General features: G+C 53.5%; 1 protein-coding gene across 2 annotated transcripts; it reads left to right on the top strand.

The window, feature by feature from the left end:
* The first annotated feature begins 12,834 nt into the window (after nucleotides 1–12,834).
* On the top strand, nucleotides 12,835–20,535 carry BATF2 (basic leucine zipper ATF-like transcription factor 2). 2 transcript variants are annotated; one of them, XR_006960590.1, is made up of 4 exons: nucleotides 12,835–12,989; nucleotides 13,669–13,937; nucleotides 15,278–15,379; nucleotides 15,924–16,299. XR_006960590.1 is itself a non-coding variant. In XM_047071126.1 (4 exons), the coding sequence occupies exons 2-4, from the start codon at nucleotides 13,899–13,901 to the stop codon at nucleotides 19,573–19,575; spliced, it is 825 nt and encodes a 274-aa protein (XP_046927082.1). In that variant the 5' UTR covers nucleotides 12,835–12,989; nucleotides 13,669–13,898; the 3' UTR covers nucleotides 19,576–20,535. The 2 variants fall into 2 exon arrangements, 1 of the variants encoding a protein (XP_046927082.1); XM_047071126.1 differs by lacking the exon at nucleotides 15,924–16,299 and adding an exon at nucleotides 18,892–20,535.
* The last annotated feature ends 282 nt before the right edge of the window (nucleotides 20,536–20,817 follow it).

Genomic DNA, 20,817 nt, shown 5'->3' with positions numbered 1-20,817 from the left:
AATAATGGCTGATTTCTGTGTGATTTGTTTATAAAGCTCGCCACCTTTTCTACTTCACTCTCCTGGCAACCCCGAGAGGTTTCTTTTTTGTAGATAGTGATAGTGAAGTCCAGAGAACTTAAGGAGCTGGGGCAGCACTTTATCATTTTTTTAATATATATATATTTTTAACGTTTATTCACTTTTTGAGAGACTGAGACAGAGTGTGAGCAGGACAGGGACAGAGAGAGAGGGAGACACAGAATCCAAAGCAGGCTCCAGACTCTGAGCTGTCAGCACAGAGCCCGACTCGGGCTCGAACTCACAAACAAACCCTGAGATCTCGACCTGAGCCAAAGTCGGATGCTTAACCGGCTGAGCCAACTTGGGCAGCGCTTTAAACTCAGATCCGGGGGCACCTGGGTGGCTCAGTCGGTTGAGCGGCTGACTTCGGCCCAGGTCATGATCTCGCGGTCTGTGAGTCCGAGCCCCATGTGGGGCTCTGCTGACAGCTCGGAGCCTGGAGCCTGCTTCGGATTCTGTGTCTCCCTCTCTCTCTGCCCCTCCCCCACTCATGCTCTGTCTCTGTCAAAAATAAATAAACCTTAAAAAATATATATGAAAAAATAAAAAATAAACTCAGATCCGGTTGACATTAAAATGCACTGTTTTTCAGAGTCTCTCCATAGTGTTTGTCTAGAGAGGGAGAGGTCTGGAGCAAGCCTGAGCTTCCAGTCCTGCAGAAGAAGGTTGTGGACAGATGAGGGCTGGACAGAACAGGGTCCCTGGCTGAGCCCCCTTGGTCAGTACTGTTTTACCCTCCACCAAGCACACACAGGGGGAACCAAGTGAGCCTAACTCCCGTTCAAAGGCTTTGAGACACAGCAACATTTATGACGAGAAAGTTCACTGTGGTGGTTTGAAACGACAAGAAATTGGAAAACATCCAAGTGCCTTCAGTGGGGATCCCATGAAGCCTTTGAGAAGGGTGAGGTGGAGGGATAGTGTATCTGCAAGGAAAGATCTCATGCCATATGAAGTGAAATAAAAAAAAAAAAAAAACACGTTTTCTTTTTTTTTTTCAACGTTTATTTATTTTTGGGACAGAGAGAGACAGAGCATGAACGGGGGAGGGGCAGAGAGAGAGGGAGACACAGAATCGGAAACAGGCTCCAGGCTCTGAGCCATCAGCCCAGAGCCCGACGCGGGGCTCGAACTCACGGACCGCGAGATCGTGACCTGGCTGAAGTCGGACGCTTAACCGACTGCGCCACCCAGGCGCCCCCCAAAAAAAAACAAAAACAAAAAAAAAAAACACGTTTTCAATCTCATTTTCATTTTAAAAATAACAACCCACTAAACAGTGTTTCCCGGGTACGTGGGTGGCTCAGTTAAGAGTCTGACTCTTGATTTCAGCTCAGGTCGTGATCGTGAGACTGAGCCCCACATCCGGCTCCACACTACAGCAGGGAGACTTCTTGGGATTCTCTGTCTCCCTCTCTCTCTCTGCCCCTTTCCTGCTCGCTCATGCCCTTTCTCCCTCAAAATGAATAAATACGCTTAGAAACAAATAAAGTGCTTTCCTACGGGATGCAGCCCATTAAGTAGATTGTGAAATGATTGTAGTGTCACAAATTAGTCGAACCATATGAAGTCACCTGTATTTGACCATTTTGACTACGAAGTTGTCTGTTTCATGTGGTTCAACCTAGCAGCATTAGCAAAGATGCGGAATGAACAGATTAGACGATATCACTGCCTTTGCCTTCCGTGAAATAAAGTAATGTTTTTTTTATTTTTTTTAATGTCTATTTATTTTTGAGAGAGAGCGTGAGTGGGGGAGGAGCAGAGAGAGAGGGAGACACAGAATCCGAAGCAGGCTCCAGGCTCTGAGCTGTCAGCACAGAGCCCCACGCGGGGCTCGAACTCACCAACTGCGAGATCATGACCTGAGCCGAAGTCGAACGTCTACCAACGGAGCTACCCGGGTGCCCCAAGGTAAGTCATGTTTGTTGAAAAATCAGATATCTATATGTACGTGTGTGCGTCTTACTCAGAGTCCCAGTCATGAAAATCACTGTTTGAAAATCACTGCAATGCAACTGCTAACTCGAGTGGGTGTTTTTTTGGGGGGGTGGGGGTTGGTATTTTTATTTAATTTATTTTTAAAAATTTACATCCAAGTTAGTGAGCATATAGTGTAACAGTGATTTCAGGAGTAAGATTCCTTAATGCCCCTGACCCATTTAGCCCACCCACCCCCACAACCCCTCTAGCAACCCTCTGTTTGTTCTCCATGTTTAAGAGTCTCTAATGTTTTGTCCCCCTCCCTGTTTTTATATTATTTTTGTTTCCCTTCCCTTATGCTCATCTGTTTTGTCTCTTACAGTCCTCATAGGAGTGAAGTCATATGATATTTGTTTTTCTCTAATTTCACTTAGCATAATACCCTCCAGTTCCATCCACGTAGTTGCAAATGGCAAGATGTCATTCTTTTTGATTGCCGAGCAATACTCCATCGTATCTATATCCCACATCTTCTTTATCCATTCATCCGTGGATGGACATGTGGGCTCTTTCCATACTTTGGCTGTTGTCGATCGTGCTGCTATGAACATGGGGGTGCATGTGTCCCTTCGAAACAGCACACCTGTATCCCTTGGATAAATACCTAGCGGTGCCATTGCTGGGTCGTAGGGTAGTTCTATTTTTAGTTTTTCGAGGAACCTCCACGCTGTTTTCCAGAGCGGCTGCACCAGTTCACATTCCCATGGAGTGGGTTTGAAAGAAACTTAAAATGATTACCTTAAGCACGTCTGGATTGTTTCACTTTACTACCGCCACTAGTACTGAAATCCTTGTTTAAATGTCAGGATGGAAGTCCTGCCCTGTCCAAACTGGTCTAGCTTCCCAGGGGCCACAGGGTAGGATTACAATCAATATCAATTAAGTAAAAGAAAAACAACAACAACCTGGGAAGGAAGTAACTGTGTTTAAGTTTCAGATAACAATTGTCTGGAGCTACAAATCTGGAGTGGAGGGTGGGGAGGAGAAGTGGGGGGCTTTCAAAGACACGTGGAAGGGTCTAGCAGGTGACAGGCAGTATTTTCATTTGCCTCACTGAAAGGAGGAAAGGGTGCTCTTAAGGAAGTGAAATCTTTAGGGAAAACCTTTGGAAGAAAACTGGGAAAGATCTATAGAGCTGTAGTTATATATAGCTATGAATATATATATTCACGAGAAAGAATCATGGGATTGAAATACCAAATCTTGGCAGCTGTGAAACCTGCTTTTGAAGGGAGAGTTTCTGAGGCTAAGCTAAGTAAGTGGATTCTAAGTTGAGGATAGAATTATAGATGCCTTTTAAAAAGACGTGTGCTATATAAAAGTATGTATATTAAAAAGGCATGTATGTTTACCCAATGTCTGGGGAGGAACTTTTGGCACTATAATTTTAATTTTACGAGGTATAGCTTTTTTTAAAAGTAATCGCTACACCTCACGTGGGGCTCGAACTCATGACCCAGAGATCAGGCGTCACATGCTCTCCTGACTGAGCCAGCCAGGTGCCCCTTAAGAGGTATAGCCTTTTTTATTCATCTGTACCTTTCACGTATCACCTTTATAATCATAAAAGGGAAGTAACAAAACTCTTTATTTTGGAACAACAGCAAGCAGGGGAAAAGACCCCGCTTTAGTTAAATCGCTGGTCATTAAGCATTAGCAAGACTATACCTAAGTATTTTATCGATTTGTGTATATAAGTATTTATTTTTAAGCTTACTGTAGATAATTTTTTTTCCATTTCATTTATTTTATTTTTAAGTTTATTTATTTTTGAGAGAGAGACAGAGAAAGACAGGCAGAGAGGAGGGCGGGGACAGAGGGCCCAAAGCGGGCTCTGTGCTGACAGCAGAAAGCCCAATGTGGGGCTCGGTCCCATGACCCTGGGATCATGACCTGAGCCAAAACCAAGAGTTGGTCGCCCACCTGACTGAGCCACCCAGCACCCCTAGATGAATTTTCTATTTGACTCCTCAAAACTATAATCTACATCGAGGTTGTTTAACATAACGTTATAGTTTTGATAAGAGAAAAATCCTGTGTTTCTCCCCGGCGAGACACATCTGTGATGCAAGTTTTAGTTTTTGGAGCACATGCACAGGCCAGAAGCAGCAACTGGCACTTGGGGGCAGCATACCCAAGGGCAGGCTTTGTCCTACCAATCAGTAAACAAAGAATTGGAAGGTGGAGGGCGCGACCTCATCCCCGAAGTGGCCACTGCCTAGAGACCACAGTTCCGCCCTGGCCTGCTCTAGTAGGCCCACCCCTCATCTTCCTGTAGGCCTGAAGTATCCAGGAAAGGCCCTGTCCCCGGCGGTGTGTACAAGGTGCAGGCCACAGCCACAGCCGAATGCCTCAAATGGCGAGCCAGAGTGTTCAGGCGTCCTCATTACGGTCTCAGTCCAGCTGCCTCACGTGGGAAACAGCGGTGTCCTCTCCGACTCACAGATGACACTGTGAGCTGTTTACTCACACCTTTGTCATTCACCTAAGGGCACAGGACATTCTCCGGCTTTTCCAGAAACTTAGGAGTGGGGAAGGACTCGAAAATCTGAGTCTCTTCCAGGAAACGTCGGTGTCCCCTCACCTGTGCCTGTGGTATCCTCAAGGGCAAGGCTGAGCCGGTGATTCTGTCTCCACAGGGCCCGGGTGGGCGAACGTTTCACCTTCACTCTGCAACCGGAGAGGCAGGTACGGCTCTTCTCTGCACTTGACAGATGAGCCAGGGGCGCCACTCGCCTAATCACTGCAGCAGCCTCTCCACCCACCGTTCTCCCCAAGGCAGAGGGACATTTTTATCCTGTGCTCAAAGCCTTCCCCTGTCTGCTGGGTGCTCCCTGTGTCTTCCAGAGTTAGAGCCCAAGATCTTCGGGGGCCTACAAGGCCTGCGTGAATGGCCCACGAGGCTCTCTGCCCCCATCACCTCCTCCTCCCCTGCCCTTACCAATCCCCTGATACACCAGCACATTCCTACAGCCCCAAACCCGTACTTTCCTGTCCCCTCCCTCTCTTCAATTCTTGGCTCAAATTTCCAATCTCAAAAAAAATTGTTTTTGTTCGAATGTCTCATTGAGGCCCACCCTGACCACCCTATTTATTGTTTATTTTTATTTTTTAAATGTTTATTTATTTTGAGAGAGAGAGAAAGAGTGCGAGTGGGGGAAAGGGGCAGAAAGAGAGAGGGAGAGAGAGAATCCCAAGCACGCTCCATGCTGTCAGCGAAAAGCGTCTCAGGGCTCCATCTCATAAACTGCGAGATGACGACCTGACCCGAAATCAAGAGTCGGACGCTTAATGGACTGAGCCCCCCAGGCGCCCCTGGACCACCCTGTTTAAATCTGAAACCCCATAATCTGCCACCCACATTCCCCAAATCCTTGACTTTGCTCTGTATCCCCCCATGACACTGAAACCCTTCTACCAGGCTACATAATTCCTTTAAGTTGGTACGTTTATTCTCTCCCACCCCTCCGTCCACCCTACATCCTCCACAAGGCCTGGGATCTGGATTTTTTTCCACAGTGTCACTGCAAAATAATCGATATATGTCACCGTGAAAGTTGAAGGTCTACAGCTAAATGATTTCTGCGGTAGGTTTAGCTAATATCCATCTTCTTATACAAACAGAAAAAAAGAAGAAGGAAAGGAGAAAGGAAACAAAATTCTCCTTGTGAGGAGAACCCTTGGGATTTTTTTCTCTTCACTTTCCCATACAGCCTGCAGCACCGGTAGCTTTGGGCATGGCTTTGCACACCACACCCCCAGTACTGTGTTATCTTGTAACTGGAAGTTTGTCTCTTTTGACCACCTTCCTCCATTGCCCCCTCCCCTGATTATTCACCTCTGTTATTGGATCCATTTTATTTTTTGGTTTTTGTAGGGTTTGATTTTTGTTTTTTACTTAGAGAGGGAGGGAGAGAGAGAGAGCACACGCGCGTGCGTGCAAGCAGGGGCGGGGCAGAGGGAGACAGAAAGAGGATCCCAAGCAGGCTCTGTGCTCGGCGAGGAGCCCAACACGGGGCTCGATCCCACGACCCTGGGATCATGACCTGAGCCAAAATCAAGTCTGATGCTCAACCTACCAAGCCACCCAGGTGCCCCATGTCTGTTTGTTAAAAAAAAATTTTTTTTAAATTTTTTAACGTTTATTCATTTTTGAGAGATGGAGAGAGACAGAGCGTGAGCAGGGGAGGGGCAGAGAGAGAGGGAGACACAGAATCCGAAGCAGGCTCCAGGCTCTGAGCTGTCAACACAGAGGCCGACGCAGGGCTTGAACTCACAGGCAGTGAGATCATGAGCTGAACTGAAGTCGGACGCTTAACCGACTGAGCCGCCCAGGTGCCCCTGTTTGTTTTAAACAGGTGTCTCCCAGCAGGGAGAACAGAGCCTGCCACGTACTAGATGCTCAGTAAATATCTGTTGAGTAAAAGGGACAGGGGTAGGGGGTCCTGTTAACTGCTTCCCAGCTGTTCACTCGGCCAGAAAGCAGCAGAGCTCTGGGAGACTTGCTCTGAACCGCCAGGCTTGTCGGCCTCCAGACCAAGGCAGATCTGGCCCCGACCTTGGCCGCTGAGATCCTACAGACGCCAGTTCCCATACGGAACCGGGCGTCCCTTGGGCACCCCTTCCCCACCGTTGTGCAGCGGGAGAGCTGAGGCCTGGATTGGGGGGCAGGCAGGTGGCAGTGCCGGGAGAGGGACCCAGGCCTCCTGTGCCCAGGTACCTGCCCTCAGTTCAATGTCTCCTTGTCTGGTAGAAAGTGCCCTCGGTTGTCTCCATGGCACAGACCCCTGAGGCTCCCAGGTGTCTATCTCCCAGAAGACCTCAGGCTGGCCGCAGGCTCCAGCCACACCAAGAGGGGCCCCAGCAGGCCCATTGTCACATTCTTTCCTTTTACAAATGGGAAAGTGAGCCCCACAGAGGGCACGAGTCTGCCCAGGCCTCACGGCTGGCAGCACACGCTGCCAGTGAATCCAGTTTTCCTGGGACCCTCTCCTGGCCTTTCCTCTGGAGGGGGGCCGTTTTCGGCTTCAGGAACCCCGGCCCAGGACCTGCAGGGGTCAGCCATCGTTCCCCTGTGGGCCCACAGCCGGTTTCCTCCCCAGGTACGGTGTTCCCTGTCCTCCCGAGGGTGCTGTGAGTCCTCATTATTTCCACGCCAGGGCCAGAGGCCATGAGCTGGATCAAGAGGAGAATGGTGGGAAGAACATGCTGGGACTGGGGCTGGGGCAGGGCCTGTCGGCCTGATTCGGCTGCGTGCCTGCTCTTGGTCAAGTCCCCTCCTCTCGCTGAACCTTACTTTTCCCACCTATAAAGCAAGGAGACCGGATGGACAATCTCTAGACTCTTCTGACCGTGACCTAATGCCAACCTGCCTCGCCCAAGCTCTTGGCACCTTTGGTACAGTGCTTGGGATGGGTCGGCCAAGGCAAGCACTCTCTTGTCTCTTGCTTGGGAGACGCTGGCCACACTCAGTTGGGCTTTTATTTATTTATTTTTTGTAATTATTTGAGAGAGAGAGAGAGAGAGAGAGAGCGCACAAGTAGGGGAGAGGAAGAGGGAAGAGGGGCTGAGAGGGAAAGAGGGTTGGAAGCCGGCTCTGCCCTGACAGCAGAGAGCCCACTGCAGGGCGAGATCATGACCTGAGTCGTAAGTCAGACACTTAACCAGCTGAGTCACCCAGGCGCCCCTGGGCTTTTATATCCCACCCCTTTCCAGCCCTCCAGGCTCTTGCCCGTGACCCTGGCTGGCTGTTTCCCTCTACCAGCCTCCGAGTAAGAGGGACAAAAAGGGAGAAAGACCTTCCTGCCTCTCAGGGCTCTTGTGGGAACCAACACAGAAGACAAAGAGAAAGCCACTCGAGGAGTGGAAAGGCTCCCTCAAAGGCCAAGGTGACAGTCCCTTTTCTCCAGTGCCCAGGATCTTAGCAGGGCGCCCAGCCTGGGCTACTCTGCCATCTACAGTGGACTCTGGAGATGTGACGTCACAAGGGAAACCCACCCACGGGCACTGGGGCAAGAGGGAACTTGCTGGTGACTGCTTTCCGTATGTGGTTTCAGTCGTCATGACCGGGCTGACAGAGCAAGGGTACTATCCCCATTTTACAGACGAGGAAACCGAGGCCCAGAGACACAAACCGTGGGTCATGTCTGAAGTCACGCAGCTAGAAGGGGCAGAGCAGGGATTTGAACCCAAGCCGGTCTGGGACTCGGACCACCTGGAAAACCCAGGAGCTGTGCTCACCGGTGCCACATCCTGTAAAGCCCTGGAAGGTTTGCTGTCACTTTAGCACTCAGCTGTTCTCTTATTTATACTCCCTGCTTTTACTTCCAAGAGTTTGAGTCCGTTTCCCGACCTGGAAAGATGTGTACGTTAAAAGAATAGCAGACCCTCAGAAGCACAAAGCTCTGGAGGCAGCAGAGGGCCTGGCGGGACTGGGGGGGTGGGGACACGCGCCAGCTCCCGCTGACCCTGTGATGGTGTCACAGAGCCCTGGTGGAGTCACCCAGTTCGTGGGAGGCCTGGCTGTTTGCAGATTCCAGCTTTGATGTGTGCTCACGGTGCTGTGCTGAAGTGAAAGTCAGTCCTCTCCTCCCTACGGGCTGGGGAGTCCCCACGATGTCGCTGCCCCAGTCCTTGTGCAGCATTCAGGTCGTCTGGAATCTTCCCCTTAGCAAGCCTCCGCTTTCCCGCCCACGGGTCCCTGGGAAGCAACGGAAAGAGAGTGCAGGCTTGGTGTCCGGGACGTGTGGGGCACTGTGTCCATCCCACCTGGGGATGTGATTCTGCCAAGGGATGTGCCGCGAGCGGCAGCCTCCTCATATCTGAATCTGAGCCACGGTGGTGGATCAGACCAGCATCCGTTAACCCTTCTCCCGCCAACAGCTCTCTGGGAGTTGCCCTTCCCTCACCCCTAGTCCCTAGAGTTAAGGTGGGGTTGACCCTTTCCCCTGGCTCCAGGATGGTCCTCGGAGCCCAGCCTTGTCTACCTTATCCTGGCCACAGTGACTCATGTCAGCAATAGCCACAGCACCCAAGCCAAACCGAGGCCTGGCCCCTTGTTGAAACTTCTGGGAAAGTGGCGGGGTGGGTGGGTGGAGGGATGCACCCGCCCCTCCCAGGGCAGCTGAGCTGGTATTTCTGTTTTAGTAAGGAAACAGCTAGGGTGAGACACTGGCTCCTGATGGCATTGTTTGGGCCGCATGATCCAGCTGTGCCTGAAGCTGGCCCACTAGAGACTTGTCAGTAACTTAAGCTTGAGTTAGGTCATTTAGAAAACCAGGAATCCAGAGAGCGCTAGTTTCCCACCTTTTATGATGCTCCCTTGTAAGCATGAGAAATTGTGAGCCATTGACCTCAAATATTAAATGCTGCTTCTTACACGTGGACACAAACATTAACTTCTCTTCACTAAAAACGCATCATGTAGAAAAAAAATCTTTTAAAAAATATTTACTTATTTTTGACAGAGAGAGAGAGCGCAGGGGAGGAGCAGAGAGAGAGAGAGAGAATCCTAAGCAGTTTCCATGCTGTCAGTACACAGCCCAATATGGGACTCGAACCCATGAACCGTTAGGTAATGACCCAAGTTGAAATCAGTTGAATGCTTCAGGTGCCCCAGGAAAAAAATCTTATCCCTCGTGTATTCCACCATTTTTTTCTTAAAGAGTAATCGTGGAACAAAATACAAGCCTTTGGTCATGCCAACAGAAATTTATCAGATTTGGGGCGCCTGGGTGGCGCAGTCGGTTAAGCGTCCGACTTCAGCCAGGTCACGATCTCGCGGTCCGTGAGTTCGAGCCCCGCGTCGGGCTCTGGGCTGATGGCTCGGAGCCTGGAGCCTGTTTCCGATTCTGTGTCTCCCTCTCTCTCTGCCCCTCCCCCGTTTATGCTCTGTCTCTCTCTGTCCCAAAAATAAATAAACGTTGAAAAAAAAATTAAAAAAAAAAAAAGAAATTTATCAGATAGTTATCAAGTGCCTTTGCTAAAAGTTTAACGGATGTTTATGTGACTTGCTGTGTGCCGGGCACTGTTCTTTTTTTTTTTTTTAATTTTTTTTTAACGTTTATTTATTTTTGAGACAGAGAGAGACAGAGCATGAACGGGGGTGGGGGGGGGGACGGTCAGAGAGAGGGAGACACAGAATCCGAAACAGGCTCCAGGCTCTGAGTTGTCAGCACAGAGCCCGATGCGGGACTCGAACTCACAGACTGTGAGAGCATGACCCGAGCTGAAGTCGGACGCTTAACCGACTGAGCCACCCAGGCGCCCCTGCCGGGCACTGTTCTAAGCCCTTTACGTATATTACTTCCTCAAATCCTTATGTGATTATGCCCATGTTACAGAAGAGGCATGAAGGGTTAGGTAACTTGCCCAAGATCAAGTTCCAGGTCCCCGGATGGACCCCTGCCCATCCTTCCATGTCCTTGGTAAAGAGCTGCTTCTTGGAAAGTCTGCCCTGATTTCCTCAGTAAGGAAGTGCCCTCTGCTGCCACAGACCACACCCTGCCCTGTTGGCTGATGTGCTGGGCGTGTGTCACACACCCGGGCGCCTTGTGAGTTTGTGCCAGCTGAGGCGCAGCTCCCGCACAGGCCCATCCACACTTGCAGGCGGGCAGTCGATAGCCAGCCTCAGCCCCACCAGCAGCCACTTGGCCTCTTTCTCTGCTACCCGTCATCTGACGCTCCCTCGAGGTGCCCTGAGGAGGTCAGCCCTCAAATGAGGGGTGCACAGGGTGGGGAGACCTGGAAAGAGGGTCCTCATGCCTGGAAAACTGGAGACCCCTAGCATCTGTCCAACCTGGAAGGTGTGGGAAGGAACTGGGAGAGAGCATCAGTGCGTCCTAGCTTCTCCCAAACCAGCTGCGCGACTGTATCCTCCCTGTCCCTCTGTTTCCTCACTGGTCAAATGAGGAGGTTGGGTTGAGGACAGTCCCCCAGGAACCCAGGGCAGGTCCCGTGGGAATGAGTAAAGCAGAAGCTTCGTTACTCGTCCGGAAAGCTTTTGGGGTTTCTGGCAAGCTGTCTGCTGGGCTTTCATTGGTTTATTCATTCATTGAACACCCATCATGCAGAGACAGTGTTGAGGGGATATACCTCAGAGTAAGACAGGCAACGATCCTGTTGCCCAAGAGCTCCCTCGGTAGCTGTGGTTTGGGGAGGCCTCCCAGCCTTCACCCACGGGGACTGCAGGCTTTGAACCAGAGGCTCAGGGTGTGGAGGAGGACTGAGGCCTTGGAGGAGAGACGCGTGTCCTCTGCCCCCTGCCTCTGGGCCACCTGGCCTCTCGGGGCATTCGTTTCCTCATCTTCTAAGTGAGAGGCTGGACTGCATGGCCCTGAAGCCTGCCCTGCCAGCCTGGGAAGGCAACCACCTCTTTGGAGAAGCCACACACACGGCCGTTCAGGGTTAAACATTACCCACCCTGTGTCCCTCATCCCTGCCACTCCTCAGGGACAGCAAGCCATAAACGCTGCCTCCTTCAGACTTCCTCCAGGGCTGTGGCCTCCTGGGAGGGGCCGCAGGCACACTTGCCGACTGCCTCTCTTCCACCCAAAGCCGGGGTCTGGAGAGGGAAAGACTGGCGGTCCCGGTCTGGGGCTGGGGGCTGAGGTGGGGAGCAGTTGGGCCCTAGCTACTGCCCTCCGGCCCCACAGATGTGTTTTTCCTTGGTTACATCACGCGTGTGGCTTCCCCAGATCCTTCCCTGTGGAACTCCTGGACTGGCTTAATGAGCCCCTTAGGTGCCCGCCGCAGGCAAGGTGACCTGGCCCTCTTGGTTTTTCAGAAACAAAAACAATCCAGAGCAATCGAGGCAGCCTCACTGCAAGGGGTGCCCCATTTCAGCCTCTGTCCCCAGACCCCTTACAAGCAGGGAGGGCTGGGCGCAGCCGTCATGCCCAATCCCACCCACCTGGGCATTTGAAATCATGAGCCTTCATTAATCCCGTGTTCCCGCAAATCTCAATGCAAAGAGCTTTCTCCTCGGCTCCTTCTTCTCCATCCTCAAAACAGCTTTGTAAAATACATACGATTTCTCTGTCATCTGTCGCGTACATAGGACAGCACTGAGGCTCCAGGCTTTCAGACCTTGTAAGTGCGGGGTGTGAGGGTCAAGTCTAACTCTAAAGCCCAGACTGGTTTCATGCCCAGTTTTAGGCAGAGCAGTGGCAGCGGGGGGGGGGGGGGGGGGGGGGGGGGGGGGGGGGGGAGATGGTCACTCTCCAGGCCCTGCTCATGACAGACATCACTAATCGATCACGGCGTGGTCGATATGGCGAATCATTTGCAGTGCTCTTTTCTGAAAAGCTCAGAGGCAGCTGTGAAGTCCCCAACACAGCACTCCAGGACACCATTACGTATCAGAAGATCACGTCTACACTATTTGCCATTCCTGTGGTCCCACACCATCAGCCTGGAGCCCTCAGGACTCAGGCACAATCCCCAGAGGCTCTAGTCACCAGAGCAAGGGACCCTCTGTGCTCCACATCAGTTGCTATGCTGCTCTCGGGAGGGGCTTCCTGGCTCCTCTGGGTTCCCCCAGACAGATGTCCCTTCCAAGCATGTCCCTCCAACCATCCAGGTTTGCCTGAGGCTCCAGGGCTAGCTAGGTCTTTAATAGAAGTTTTTATTATGAAACATTTCAGGTATACGTGTGGAGAACAATAGCATCACAGAGTTTAAGCAACAAAACACCACAGACACAGCTGAAATCCCCGTGTGTCCCCCCTCAGCACACCACCCCCCCCAGGCCACCGCTCTCTGAATTTTGTGTTTCTCGTTCACAGGCACATTTCAGGACTTTCATTGCGTGTTTGCATACCCCTATCAGCAAACCCCACAGAAGTGATGTGGTTCAGACTTTCTTGCAGCTGTGGCCTCAGGCAATTGGATGTTACAGACTTTCAGGCACGATGATACGTGCAGCCTCGATCGTCCACCAGGTCGTAAGTGCAAATATTTGTTAAACTCTTACTCCGCGCCGGGCGTGGTCGCAGGCGCCTTGCCTTCCTGAACTCGTTTGCTGCTCACGACAGAATTATCTTGATCCCCGCTTTATAGATTTGGGGGGGGGGGAGGCACAGAACGGTGAAATTATGTACCCAAGTCACATAGCTTGGAAGCTGTTCCCCTAACTGCTAGACATCCCTCCCTCTACTGCTGCGTGGTCTGTTGAATGAAAACACAGTAATTTATCCATCTGTGCTCCTATTTAAAGGCCATCGCTTATTTTTGCACACTCGCCTCAACATTGGTGTCAGAGGGTTCGGGGGTGGTTGTATTACCTCGCTTAGTGCCTACATGAAGCCTGTGAGCGGGTATTTGTATCATCCCCCTGCCACCCCGTGCCCTTTTAGGGATGAAGAAACTAAGGCTCAGAGAGGGTGAATCGATTTCTCAAAGCTGCACAGCTCCAGGGTGCCAGAGGTGGGCCGTGAACCTGGACTCATGCCATTCCAGAGCCCAGAGGCTCTCCCGTGTCCCGCATGAGCCCTACGTCCCCTACTGGCTTCTCCTCTTGGTTCCGTGCCTGGCAGCCTGCCCTCCCTCCCCCAGGACACCCTCCCCGTAACCGGCTTTTGGTCTCCCCCCTCCTCTGGCCACCCTCTGTCATTCTCTTTCCAGAGAAGGGGCCCAACCGGAAGGCCAGTTCATGTTAGGAAATTCCAGCCACGTGAGCCAACCGGAGCCAGGGATTCTGAGCAGCCCGTGGCTTTAGAAGAAACTGAAACTTGTCTTGCCGGGGGCGGAGTGGTCACCGGGGATTTAAAGAGCTGCCACTTCCTAGGGCCCCCAGAGGGCACCAGGAGGTCACAGTAGCAGAGGGACACCTCTGCCCGCCCCTTGCCTAAGCCATGCACCTCTGCGAGGGCAATGCGCTGCTGACGAGGACGGTGAGTACGGGGAACCAGGGACAGGGGATGGGGAATATGCCCGAGGGTCCCCAGTTCCCGGGCAGGGAGGGATGTGGTCAGGGCTGTGTGACCAAGGGATCCATACGCCTCCTCCTGGGGGGCTTCAGGTCCCCCAGGTGATTGAAATGAGGGCTTTGGGGCTCTGCTATTTCAGAGCCAGACTCCAGTTTAGAGCGTGGCCTCTGAGCAACCTGTCCCCTAACCCACTCTCCCTTCATTGCCTTGATGGGAACATTCTCTTCCCTCCCCAAATTCTCAGACTTGGCTCGCCTTGGAGGCCCTGCCCCTCCCCCAGGACCCAAGTACCGAAATCCTACCCCTTTCTGTCCACTGCTGGTCTCTCCCCCAGGCTCCAGTCTCTTGGCACCCCCAGCACCTGGAGTGGGCCTGTCGTGACCTTGAACCGAGCAGCACAGAGTCCTCAGCAGGGAGGCCAGGGTCCTGCCTGAGCTCCCTACACTCAGAACATATGTCCAGAGTGACCTAGGGGAGGGCGACTGGAGCTGTGGGGCCTCCAACATTCCCTCTCACCTGACCTTCCAAAGCTCTGGGCATTTGGGTTAAAATATTTTGTCTCCATTTTCTCGACGCCCTAATGTGGGGACCAGGGCAGGGGGAGGGGTCCCGCTGTAAACCTTTGGAGTCCACTCACGCGTCCCTGCCGGGTTGCTGCCACACTGGAATGTGAACCACTTGGGGGCAGGGGTTTTTGCCTGGTTCCTCTGCGGCTCTGTTCCCCTAGCTCAGTAGCTGGCGCGCAGTAGGTGCTCGATAAATATTTGTCGAGTGACTGAACATCAGCTTCGGGTCTGAGCTGGGCAGGGGCTCACGGAGCCCAATCGGACCCTGGCCCTGCCCTTGCAGGTGGAGCCCACACCTGTTTTATGGCCTGTGAGGAAGGCAGTGGTGGCTCCGTTGTGCAGCTGAGGCGGTTGGGCTCAGAGAAGGGAGTGATTTGCCCAGAGCCAGATGGCTGGTAAGGAGAGTGTGGGTGTGAAGTCAGTTCTCTCCGGGTTCGAATTGAAGCTCTGGGCTTCTCTGTTTGTCCTCCCCCATCGCAGGCCGTAAGCAGGACGTGTGGGTGAGGCCGGCGTTCCAACATGGTGGGCCGTGCAAGGAGGGATGCTGTGCGCGCGCGCGCGTGCGTGTGTGTGTGTGTGTGTGTGTGTGCACGCGCGTGCGCGTGTGCGCCCCCAGGGAGACAGAGGAAGGAGCCCCCTGGGGAATTGAACTGGGGAAGGTGTGGCTTTACAGATGGCCTGGACAGAGGGTGCAAGCCCCTGCTGGGACCCCTGACCCCTCCGCCTCACACCCTGCAGGACCCCGAGGAGCATCAGAGGCTGAAGAAGAAACAGAAGAACCGCGCGGCCGCCCAGCGCAGCCGGCAGAAGCACACGGATAAAGCAGACGCCCTGCACCAGGTGGGGTTGCCTTCCTTTCCCCATCCTGACTCCACTCACCTGGCCCGGCCACCTCGTCTCCATCCGCCTATGAGCAGCTCCCCTTATACGCTGCATGTTTCCAGGTCACCTGAGTTTGAGAGAGGTGCTGAGATACACGCGGGGTCTCTGGGGACACAAAAGTGCATTTGCAGCCCAGCCCTGCCCTTAAGGCGCCCTGATCTAGAGAGAGGAGACAAGAGGTAGAAGCAAACAGAAGAACTCAGCACTCACACTATGAGAAACTCTGGTTCAGGGTTAAGGTGGGCAGGCTTTAGGGTCCCAGCTGCGGCACTCATAGCTACAAGGCACTTCCTTCACCTTCACTGTCCTCATCCAAAAAAATGGGGACAATAATCCCTGTCCCCTGGCAGGACCCCTGTGGAGATCAAAGGAGGCAAAGGAGCCTTGGAGGTGGGGGGGGGGGCGGGAGAGGGTTCCACTGTACTTGCCTCTTGACCTTGGATGGTAACTTGACCTTGGATCGTGACCTGACCCTTAGAGCTTTTCTTCTTTCTCTGTGCAGAGAGCAAGGATACTACCAGTTCCATCCCAGGGAAAGGATTAAGACCTGGGCTCAGGACCTGGCCCTTGGGAAGGCCGCACACCCCTTAGTCCTTATAGCGACGAGTGAAATTCACAGCCCTCCATGCCAAAGGCCCTACGCTCTCTGCGACCCCCACCCCTACCCCTCCGCCCCCCTCTCCTAACATCCCACGCCCTGTCCTCCCTGTTCTTTCGCTGGCCGAGCACATCCAACCTCAGGGGCTCTGTGTCAACTGTTCCCCTCTGTTCTCAGAGAACAGCCCAGCTAGACCTTCCCTTCTTTCCAGTTGTTTGGTTTATTTCTTATTTATTTTAATTTAAAAAAAATTTTTTTTAAGTTTTATTTATTTATTTTTGAGAGAGAGACAGAGAGAGTGAGTGGGGGAGGGGCAGAGAGAGGGAGAGAGAGAGAATCCCAAGCAGGCTCTGTGCTGTCAGCACGGAGCCCGACGCGGGGCTCGAACTCACACGCTGTGAGATCGTGACCTGAGCCGAAACCAAGAGTCGGACTCTTAACCGACTGAGCCACCCAGGCGCCCCTCAGTTGTTTGGTTTAAATGCTACCTCCTCAGAAGGACTTTTCTAAGCCATCTGATCTAAAGAGACGTCTACTTGTGACTCCGCTTTATTTTTCTTGTTAGCCCTGAACTTCAGTTACATATTCAGATATTTATCGCTTGTCTCCCTCACCAGACTGTAAGCGCCACGAAGGCAGGGAACGATTCTGTTCCTTGCTATTTGCCCATCACCCGGAACAGTGCCTGACAAACAGAGGGAACTCAGTAATGCCCTGTGAAGTGAATGACAGAGTCAGAATAGAGCACTCTAGGAACACACGGTGGGGGGGGGGGGGTAACACACGGGTAGCAGCAGTAGGATATTACCAGAGATGAAGTCTGAGCTGGTCTTGAAGGATGAATCGTTTTCCAAATGGATGGAGGTAAGAAAAGGCATTGCAGGCAAATGAAGGAGCCCGGGCTTGGGTGTGAGGGAGCAGCACCCCGTAGATTGTCCCGAGTGAGGACCGATGTCCAGTAGGGTGTCCGTCTGGCCGGGATAGGGGGCTTCATGCATTCATGTCTTCATTCCTCCCAGAAATGCCTATCGAGTGTCTCCTGGGTGACAGGTGTAAGTCTTAAGCATTGGAGATACAGCTGTGAACACAGCAGACGGAAGCCCACCCCACACTCTCCAGGGCTCGTATTCTCATGGGGGAGCCAGCCGGACAAATAAATTGTCTGTGAGGCATCTGGGATGTCAGCTGGTGATAAGCGCTATGGGGAAAAATACGGGGGGGGGTGTGGAGGGGGGGGAGATGGCAACCTAACTAGGGAAGCCTTCCCTGAGGAGGTAACATGTGAGTAGCCTGGAGGTGGCCAATGAACGAACGAAGGAACCGATGAGTGACTCAATTTCTGGAGTTGAATGGAAGCCTTTGGAGAATATTTTTTTTTTTTAAGATTTTTAAATTTTTTTTTTCAACGTTTATTTATTTTTGGGACAGAGAGAGACAGAGCATGAACGGGGGAGGGGCAGAGAGAGAGGGAGACAGAATCAGAAACAGGCTCCAGGCTCTGAGCCATCAGCCCAGAGCCTGACGCGGGGCTCGAACTCACGGACCGCGAGATCGTGACCTGGCTGAAGTCGGACGCTTAACCGACTGCGCCACCCAGGCGCCCCATTTTTTTTTAAGATTTTTAATATTTATTTTTGGGAGACAGAGATGTGGCACGAGTGGGGGAGGGTCAGAGAGAGAGGGAGACACAGAATCGGAAGCAGGCTCCGGGCTCCGAGCTGTCAGCACAGAGCCTGGCGCGGGGCTCGAACTCAGGAGCTGTGAGATCATGACCCGAGCCGAGGTCGGACGCTCAGCCGACGGAGCCGCCCAGGTGCCCCATAAGCCTCTGGAGAATTTAAGCGAGAGGTGACCTGATCACATGTTTTCAAAACGTTATTCCACGGGCAGAGACCAGCCTGGAAGCAGGGCCTTTGATTCCGTTAGAATTTTGAGTTCATGCCCGAAGCGACATTTTTATGTAAAACATCCTTGCCTCCTCTTTTAAAAATTGTCCACGAAAGAGATGAGGTTGGGGAGGGGACCAGAGGAAGTCACTCAGCCTTGGGAGCCGTGGAAAGAAAGTTCTTTTGTTGCTGTCGCTGTAAATGGTTGTTTAGAACTGCGTGCTATCAAGGGGGGGTCTCAGGACCCAGCGTCCAGCAGAACAGACCCTAACAGATGCTGACTCAGGGGTGCTGGATAGAACATAGTCGCCCTGTGAACCACTACCCTGGGCCCCTCCCACAGTGCCTCAGTGGGTGAGTCCTGGGCCCTGGGGAGGTCTGGCAGTGACACGAAGCAGCCCAGAGGTGCGTACGACAGAATGACCTCTCGGTTGTCATGAGAAGGCCACATCGGGATCGGCCCGGGAGAGGAGGTTGCTGGAAGGGTGCCAGGGAGAGGAGACAGGAAGTGTGGCAGAAAGCAGAGTCCGTTGGAGGGACAGGAAGTGAAGGGGAGCGGGAGGTGTGAGCCAGGCCCGCCGTGCACAGGGAGGTGTGGGAGCCTTTAACGTCCGGTTGATGATGCAATTGCCGGATGGCTCCTCTGGGCCGAGAGAACAGAGTGGTTTGAGGGGCGCCCCAGTCGGTACAGCTCCCAGGTGAGTGGAGGTGACAGGCTGGTGGAGCACGGCTGGCTCAGGGAACTGGTGGCGGGGATGGAGAGCAGCCCAATCTGCCCCCGTGGGAGTAGAAGGGGCAAGACGTGGCGGGCGGTGGCGAAGAGCTGGCCAGAGACGAGGAGCCAAGGGGCCCTTAGCTTAGACATTCAGATGGTAGTAGTATCTTCCCTCCTAAGTTAAGGAGCCTGGGGGCAGGGTACGGGGCTCGTGCTGGGACCCTAATGCCGGCTGACACCCCCTTCCCCACCCTTCTGCTTCTGCCCCCAGCAGCACGAGACGCTGGAGAAACACAACCGCTTGCTGCGGAAGGAGATCCAGACTCTGCAAGCTGAGCTGGGGTGGTGGAGCCGGACCCTGCGTGCGCACGAGCGCCTGTGCCTGATGGACCGCGCCAACCGCTTGGCTCCGGTGCCCCCTGGCTGCTGGGGCCAGACTGAGCAGCCCCCGGACCCCATGCCCTGTGGACAATATGGCTTCCAGGAACAGCCGGGCCTGTTCCAGACCCCCGTCTCTTCTCCCTCGGCCCACCAGCTCTCTTCACATCTGCGGCCTCATAGTTCCCCTGGCCTCCTCCTGTCCCCTCTGCCTTCTCTGTCCCTTGGCTCCGCCGCGGCCCCTGCACCCCCTCCCCAGCTGTCCCCCAGCCCTGTCCAGTCAGCCTCGCCCGCTGGCTCCGGCCTGCTAAGGCCTTCCTCCAGGCTCGACGCCCTCCTGCCCAACCCCCCAGCCCAACCTGCCCCTCTACAGCCCCTTGGGGTGGAGCACCCCACCAGGGGGAAGCTGGGGTCCCCACCTGACAGCGCCTCACCTGCTCTGGGGCTGGCCGGCCTGCAGGGTAGGGAGCACAAGCCTGCGTCAGCAGCAGCAGACCGGCAAGGGCTGGGTGTAGATCCCGGTCCCCACCCACTCCTGGCCTTCCCCCTGCTCTCCTCTGCTCAAGTTCACTTCTAAACCACCCCCTGGAGCTGAGCCAGCCCCTTCCTGGGGCTGAAGGAGCAGCCATAGCACACAGGGACCTCCTCCATCACCCCTGGAGGTTGCCTTTCTTGGCTGACCCGCTGGCCCAGCATTTCGCCAAGAAAAGAGAGTCATTCCTGCTGCCCACCCCTCTGCCGGGCCCTGTCGCTGCTATTATCTTATGTCGAGTCTGTGGTCATTGCGCAAAATCCGGATCGTCGCTCCCCTTTCTTAGATCAGGAGATAGAGGCCAGAGAAGCCGTGTGATGTGCCCAAGGTCACGTGGCCTTTTTTGGGATCTGAAACCCCACCATCTGCTCCTCCTTTTCTTGGTGGGATCCTGGCCCGGGCACCCTAGGAACTGACGTCCTAGGAAGCGGGGGCTGGCGTGAAGAGGTTGAAGCGCCGGGAGCAAGGAGGAGACCTTTCTTCTGGTCTGTGCCTCCCAGGGCCACAGATCCCTGCAGTCCTTGAAACCTCGCCCTACCGGGGCTGGTCCAGAGTCCAGGCCTAGATGGGGAGAGGCCAGCCAAGCAGGAGCCCGGAAATGGACTCTTTCTTCCCTAGCCGTGCTTTCAGTGCCAAGGAACCGCACTTGTGAGTTGGAGTTGGGGAGAAGCCTAGAACAGTCTCCCCGGGGATGTCTGCCGGAGGGGCACCTATAGACATGCCAAGACCTCTAGGAGGGTCTCCAGGGTCAGCTCTCCAGGCTCTTCCCAAACAGCTCCCTGCCTTTCCCAGGCAGGAGCTCAGCTGTAGTATCGGCTGGGATTGGGGGTGGGGGTTCTCACTCAGACTCAGCCCACGCTCCGTAAGGGGCCTGAGCCGAGAAACCCCAATCCTCCACCTGGATTTTCATACAGACACTATGCAAGTATTCGACACGCTCCAAGATGCTGAGCACGTCTTGGCGTACGTGTTGTGGTAAATACATTAAAGTGTTTTCCAATTCTTTTTGCTTTGGCTAGTTTTTTTAAAGCTCTGATTGTACTCTACGTGATTGAAACTGAAGGGCCTTTGAAAGAGGAGGGAATAGTCTAGGGGCTTAGAGGTGGGCAATCCCTCATGGGCCTCCCAATCTAGCCCCCTCCCCATATTGCCGATGAGGAAGCTGAGGCCCAGAGATGGGATGTACTTGTCCGGGGCCACGCAGCTAGACCAAGGGTGATGGTTTCAGGATTGTGGGTGGTGCCGGGGGTGGGGGTCTGAACCACAGGTTCATAGAAAGCAGACTGG

This window comes from Lynx rufus, unplaced genomic scaffold (assembly GCF_022079265.1).
Source record: "Lynx rufus isolate CCGP_SWC_20201006 ecotype Redwood Valley unplaced genomic scaffold, mLynRuf1.p SCAF_9, whole genome shotgun sequence".
In the NCBI taxonomy this organism is placed as follows: Eukaryota; Metazoa; Chordata; class Mammalia; order Carnivora; family Felidae; genus Lynx; species Lynx rufus.
This window is presented reverse-complemented; position numbering and strand designations above follow the sequence as displayed.